This window comes from Cariama cristata, unplaced genomic scaffold (genome assembly GCF_000690535.1).
Source record: "Cariama cristata isolate BGI_N322 unplaced genomic scaffold, ASM69053v1 scaffold38432, whole genome shotgun sequence".
Lineage (NCBI taxonomy): Eukaryota > Metazoa > Chordata > Aves > Cariamiformes > Cariamidae > Cariama > Cariama cristata.
The window spans coordinates 47,264-53,944 of record NW_009605175.1 but is presented as its reverse complement, the minus strand read 5'-3'; the positions used below and the strand labels follow the sequence as shown (position 1 = coordinate 53,944).

The 6,681-nt window shown below is 42.5% G+C and overlaps 1 protein-coding gene across 1 annotated transcript in view; it reads right to left on the bottom strand.

Moving 5' to 3' along the window:
- Positions 1–5,169: 5,169 nt before the first annotated feature.
- LOC104158255 (ubiquinol-cytochrome-c reductase complex assembly factor 1) overlaps positions 5,170–6,681 on the bottom strand; it is a gene marked incomplete at its 5' end in the record, with an annotated part of 45,266 nt that continues 43,754 nt past the window's right edge. Inside the window, one exon of the mRNA XM_009695855.1 lies at positions 5,170–5,304. Within this exon, the coding sequence (XP_009694157.1) occupies positions 5,170–5,304 (135 nt within the window). The remainder of the gene's footprint in view (positions 5,305–6,681) is intronic.

Sequence of the window (6,681 nt, the reverse complement as noted above, 5' to 3'; positions counted from 1 at the left end):
TTCTCCAGGCTTTCTCTCCTACCTCCAGGGTTTGGGATTCCTGAAGGCCTGTCTCAGCCATAAAGACTGAAGCAAAGAAGGCATTCAGTAACTCCGCCTTCTCTGTATCCTCCATCACCAGGGCACCCACCTCATTCAACAGCGGGCCCACATTTTCCCGTCTTCCTTTTGCTGCTGATGTACCTGAAGAAGCCCTTCTTGGTGTCTTTGACATCCCTTGCCAGATTTAATTCCAAGTGGACCTTAGCCTTCCTCATTGCACCCCTGCATACTCTGACAACATTCCTATATTCCTCCCAAGTGGCCTGTCCCTTTTTCCGCATTCCGTAAACTTCCTTCTTCTATTTGAGTTTTGCCAGAAGCTCCCTGCTCATCCATGCACATCTCCTGCTCCCTTTGCTTGATCTCTTGCTCACAGGGTTGCACCAAGCCCACAGCACCACTGAGTGATACTCCTTTGTGGGCAGAGGAGCGGATACTTCACAAGCACAACTGCCTAAGCAGCAAAGCCTACCACTGACTCATGTCGAGCCTCAGGGTCTTTCCTATGTCCTTGCCAACTTTCCCAGGCTCTGGCATAACCTTCTGCCCTCTCCTTGACTTCTCAGACCTTCAGGAAAAGGCAGATAGCATTGACGGCCAGGCTGTGCAGACACAATACGCCCAAAAGATGGAGATATTGCTCCCTAAGTCATACTGCAGAGTAGTAGAAGTACCATCACCCAGACTGATGGAAGAGGTGTTAATCTAGCCTTAGGACACCAAAGGCCCAATCAAGCCTGATAAGCACTGTTCAGCAGAAAGAATGAGCTACAGGTTTATTGCAGTGTCTTGTAGAGAAAAAAGTCTTGATCAGAGTTTATTATAGAAGACAACAGAGATCAGACAAAATGAGGCCAATGTGAAGAGGGAGACGGTGAGGGCAGGAGCCTATATACAGAGGGTGTCTACTAAGAAATGATCTGCCACCAGTATCATCAAAAAACCCCCATGTACTAGGCTGAGACCACAAGAAAACATCTGCACTGGGGCCTGAGAAGCTGGAGAACGTCACAACAGATGACTGCTGCATTTGTGGCACAACTCTATTAGCAGAAGTTAGAAAGACACTCAGTAATTTCTAGGTATTAATGTAAACATTTACGACTCCCAACACTGGTATTTTCATCTTCCTGGAAGAAAGCAAACACAGTCCAGTTTTGGGCTCAAGATGGGCAATGAATTGTTCAGCATACCTGTAGAGGGGATCAGCAAACTTCTCCCAATGCTCAAGCAGTATTTCAGCACACCTCTGGGATGCAGACAACCTTTGCTACATGCTCAGGATTAAATTGGTCCCACAGAAATGCTACAAGTAGACTGCACCAGCTCTACGTTGATTTGAATTTCTGAAGGAAGACCTCCTCTGCAGGGTTTTAGAAGAAGAGTGTGAAAAAAATATGAGAGTGGGTCACAGGGTATGATATGGCTCCTACTGCTCCTCAAAGCAGTGTCATGCAGTGGCATAAATCACAGGGACCATGATTCCAGAAGCAGTAATCATTCCCTCCCAGCTGATGCTTACCCTCCCACGGCTTTGCTATTCTTCATCTACTCTACATTCACCTAATTTAAAGATCTGGTGGAAAAATTTTGTCTCAGTCTCCAGTTTCTGCTTACCTTATTTACCAAGACAAAGGCAGAGTAAGTGAGATAGGTCAGTCATCCAACTGCTATGTCAGGAGCAGCATTTCTGACCCGAGGGCTTGGTCTGGCAGAAGCACAATTAAAAACTTCCCTTTGTGGAAGGTGACGATAGGAGTCAGAAATCTGGAAAGTGGTAACTGCACTTTAACAGGGCTTAGGCACCTGGACAGTACAGGAAATGTGGAGATCATCAAGGATGCCTGTGCTCTTAGCACTTCAGTTGTTTAAAGAAGCAGGAGAAAACCATGAAGATATAAATATCAAAAGACAGCACAAACACAGAAGTGAAGATGACACAGAAAAACATTTAACCACCCAAAATACAGAGTAGGCATCGAAGGGTATCAAGTGACTCCCTCGCCATCTACTCTCCCACTAGTAAAAAGAGCAGAGAAGGAAGGGAATACATTGAGTGCTGGCCGTTCTTTTCTGCTCAAAGAAACAAGAAAGCCAAGATCTAGGTGAGATAATGAGTGCTTCCTAGAGGCTCATGTCTCTTGATTTTAAAACACTTGGGAAAGCTGAGGGAACAAGTCCTTTGGAACAATAAGTGATGTCCAAATGCTGTATATGAGATAGCAGATCAGCTTAGATGATACAGTGCTCAGCATGGCTCCTTCCAGAAGAAATGCACATACATATATTCACTTAAAATACAGCAAGTGTCCCCTCCCCAAGCTGATGCTCTGAGACCACTTTCAAAAAACCCAGCAGCATTAACAAAGAACTGCCTGTAAGTAAAATACCTTAAATCATTCCCTCTGCAAAACCTCAAAAATGGGAAAAGATGGGCTTTACAATGTTTAGTTAAAACCCCCCTGTGTTCTGCTGCACTTGAAGCAATACTGTACATAGGAATCACTTTTAACTGCTAATCACTGCTGCTGTAATGCTTGCAAGGTGCAGATTTTGCTACTGGAAATGTATTCTCTCTCAAGGACTCTAAATTCTGGTTGTAAAGATGTCTTATGTGTAAGATACTGGCAATGGCGTGTTTCTAGCCTATGGGCATGCACCTCTTGAGAGTAAGAGGGATCATATTCTACATCCAAATCCTGTCTCCAGGTAACTCATGGCTGGGAAGCAAAGTCTTCTCTTGTCCTATGTAGCCTCCAGTGTATTTTTCCTCTCTAACAGATTACCCTTGTAATTCATAGACAGTTTCTGCCTTATTCTCTTAACAGGCCCCACACAATTCTGTCCAAAACACACCCTGACTGCTGGCTCAGCTCTGTAACAGCGGGGTGGTTGAAGGCATTTTATGGAACAAGCAGAGAGCCATGCTTATAGGTCTTTATTCTCATATTAATAAAAAGTGCAAAAACGGATGCCAATGACCACAATCTGGCCCTGTGATTTCTGGAGCCTCCTGCCCATAAACATAGGAAAGGGTTCAATTTTGACCACATGGCTGTCCCATATTCAGAGTACAAAAGGCATTGTCATCTCCAGACTAGCGGTCCCATGAATTCTACTAGCTTGCTGGCTTCACAGCATCAGCACCACAGACACTACATGATCTTCTGAAGTGTGCACAGCACCAGCTTGGATGGTGGTGTACTCCCAGTCCTGTGTTCCCATGGCATGGATAACACAAGTTCAGGTTTAAATTACATAGGAGGAAAGGGGTTAAAGTTTAAATAACTGTTTTGTGTATGAATTAATGTATGTAGCTTTGAGCCAAAATATCTACCATTAATTTTTCCACCTATTTCAGGAGCAGTAAGATACACAAAGTAAAGTTTATTTTGGTACTTGGTATACTTCACTCTCATTAAAAAGAAATTAATCAGCAAATTCCTACACAGCTCAGCCTTCTTTTATGTAAATACAACCCAGCTGTAATGAATTACAAGGTGTTATTATCTCACACACACTGTATAATACTTCACACATAAGAGGTTTCTCTGCTTAGCTCAGCTTTCAACAAAAGCATCTTAAATAAACTGCAAGCAAGTTGTTTGGTCTGTAATGTTTTCACAGAGAAGGGATACACCTCACACATAGAGGGTTTCTTTACATGACTCATTTTATAACAAGTTAAACTGAGGAAGTTCGCCTTGGAAAAAAAATAACAAAATGCCTTTTTTATACACAGAAGGCTCCCTAAAAGATTAAAAAAAATGCAAGCCAGTGTTTGGGAGCCTATATTCTGCATCCCACTGCTCTTTACAGAGAGAAGGGATGTGAAATATTCCCCAAAACACACAATATGAAGAAAGCAATTTCAGAAGGAAACCAGGCACAGTCACACTTTCACCAGATTAGGATTCATAAATTAAGGATTAAATTTCACAAATTAAGATTATTGACTTTTGTTTAATAGTTTTATTAGGAATAAGTCCTGATACTATAGGGCTTATTCTTATCAAAAGCGCACATGGCACAGAAAACACACACACATCAATTTTACCCAGAATGACATTTATTACTGACTAAGATTTTAGACAGGAGAGAAATGAAAACTGTTTTTGTCACTGACCTGGAAACAGCCTGGTAAACCATCCACCTACGCAGTACACCTCAGCCTGTGCTGATATAATCACTGGAGCTCTTGCTCACGTAATTACTATGTTGGCGTAATTTGCCTGCACAACCATATAAAGTTTTCACTGAGGTTGCTAGGTCTTGTTAAAAAGCCCTGGACCACTGCTTTGGGGGATGGAGGACAGCATAGTCCTGTCCCGTTAAGAGCCATGGAGAGAAACAGGGATGTTATTTTCATAAAGAAATTCTTAGACCACAACTCTAAAAAGAAGATGGAAATATCAGCAAGGCAGCCTGAAATACTAAGTACTCTGAGGCAGCTTTTAATGACAGCCCAGCCACATTTTGGACTTTATTCTCATTAAGATGTCCAGAGTCACAGAGGATTACCGGGGACTGTGCATTATTCTTTGCATCCCTCTATCCTTGTGCAACAGAGCAGAGTTCCTAAAAAGGATTTTCACAGAAAATCCTTCAAAATCTGTTAAAGCAATTCTTAACTCCACTAAAGCAAAAATGGACCATTCTGTCTTGATATCAGGCTTTTAAAATACATTAATATCTAACATTCAAAGCTCAGATTTGCATTCAGAACCATTCAATGAGCAGAGGAACACCGTTGTGTCTCTATGTAGCAGCTCTCCAAATGAGGCAAAGGATAGAAATGTCTTCTTGAGATAACTCTTAGTCATGGTAAAATATCTGGTTTCCTAAAGACAGAAGGCAGGTCTTTCAATTTGTCAGCTAGGACCACTCAGTGCCATAAAAAGGACAGAGGTTCTCAAACCAACTAGCATTTATTTGCAGGTGAATATTCAGAAGAGTATCGCTGTCCAATTTGCTACTGAGGCACCACGGATAGGATATCTAATTAAATATTTTCTTTTCAACAGCAGATTTTTTCTTCCTGACCCCACAGCCTCAGCCCAGTTCAATTTCAGGCATGCTTCCCAAGCTGATCTGACAAATTGATAGAAATGTCAGGCGCCAGCACTCTCAGAGTCCTTCGTCATTGTAAACAGGGGAAAGGGGCTTGAGAATGCTGCGGGCGTTGCTCTCCACGAGCGGCCGCCAGCTCACCTCGCCCGTCAGCAGCAGGTCCTCCCCGCTCAGCGTGTCCAGGTGCTGCACCTGCAAGGACAGGATGTTAGTGCAAGGTGTCCCATCACCCATTCAAGTTCCTCAACAGCAATACAAACACGTTGCTTTCCAGAAAGTAAGCAGAACATGGAGATTTTAGCATACTTTGCCATTTGTGTGAGGTAGACCTAAAAAGATAATTTAGAACTGCTTAAACGTCATGGAACGGCTAGGAGATAAGTATCTGCAGATCCAATGGAGTTAACTGCGTAAGGTCATCTACTAACACCTTAGCTAATGCTTCCTCTGAAAGTTTTGCAACAGGACAAAGAAGAGCCATGCAAAGCTGACATGAGTCACACTATCTTCCTGGCAGTTAATTCAGATGACACACTGCTAGTACCATCATCTCCATGGAGTGCTCCATAAAAGTGGTTTCACATACATCAAGGCTTTTCGCTATAGAAAAAAAGCCTGACCAGCAGAGAACACCTGAGATTTATAATATAAAAGCACGTGAGCTGGAAGAGATGAACATGGAATGAACGCTCATGCTCGCAATACAAGAAATACTTGGGATCAAATGAAATTTCGAGGTGCGATGTAAACAAAATAAAGAAACCCCTCTTGTCACACAACATAGGGTTAACTTGCTGCCACAGGACACTGTAAAAAAAGGCAGTGGTAGGAAGAAGGGAGGGGGAAAAAAAAGAAAATAAAAAAGTCCATTAAGGGTCAGTAAAAGACAAAAACACCACCTCTGGCCCAGGAAGTCTGTGAAAGTAGATTGCTAGGAGAGCTGAGCAGAGAAATAGTACACATGCTCGCCCTGTTACTATATTCTTCTCTGACAACCACTAATAGCCACTGTTAAAGACAGGATCAGCAAGAAATTGTGGGAAAGACCTCATACACAATGCTTACTGGAAACAAAAGATAAGTTAACCAGGAGTTTCTCAACAGAGGAAGGAACATGCTAATGGCCACAGAGGGTCAGACTGAAGAGCCACCTAAGCACAATATCCTGTTTCTTACAGTCATCAACAGCAGATTCCCCAAGAGGAGTTAAGTACAACGCATGCATACAATGTTATTTTCCTTGTTTATTTTCTCTCCTTCTCAAAATTTGTTAGTTTGGGGATTTTGAGTCTTAAAGCAGTTATTGCATATTTAATAGTCCTGGACAGACTTCTCTTCCATAAACCTTACCAGTGGGTTTGGAACCCATATGCAATTGTAGCATTCCAACCAACCTGTGGCAATGTTATGTCCCCACGTGCCTGTATCAGTCAACAGCCTTTCCTTGCTCACCTTTCTTATGCCTTCAAGATTTCCCAGAGCTGTCTCATATTCTTTCTCAGCTGTTTTTCAGGCAAGGGATCCTACTCATTGCTAATAAAGGAGTTGTTTCATGTCATCCTTACCGCT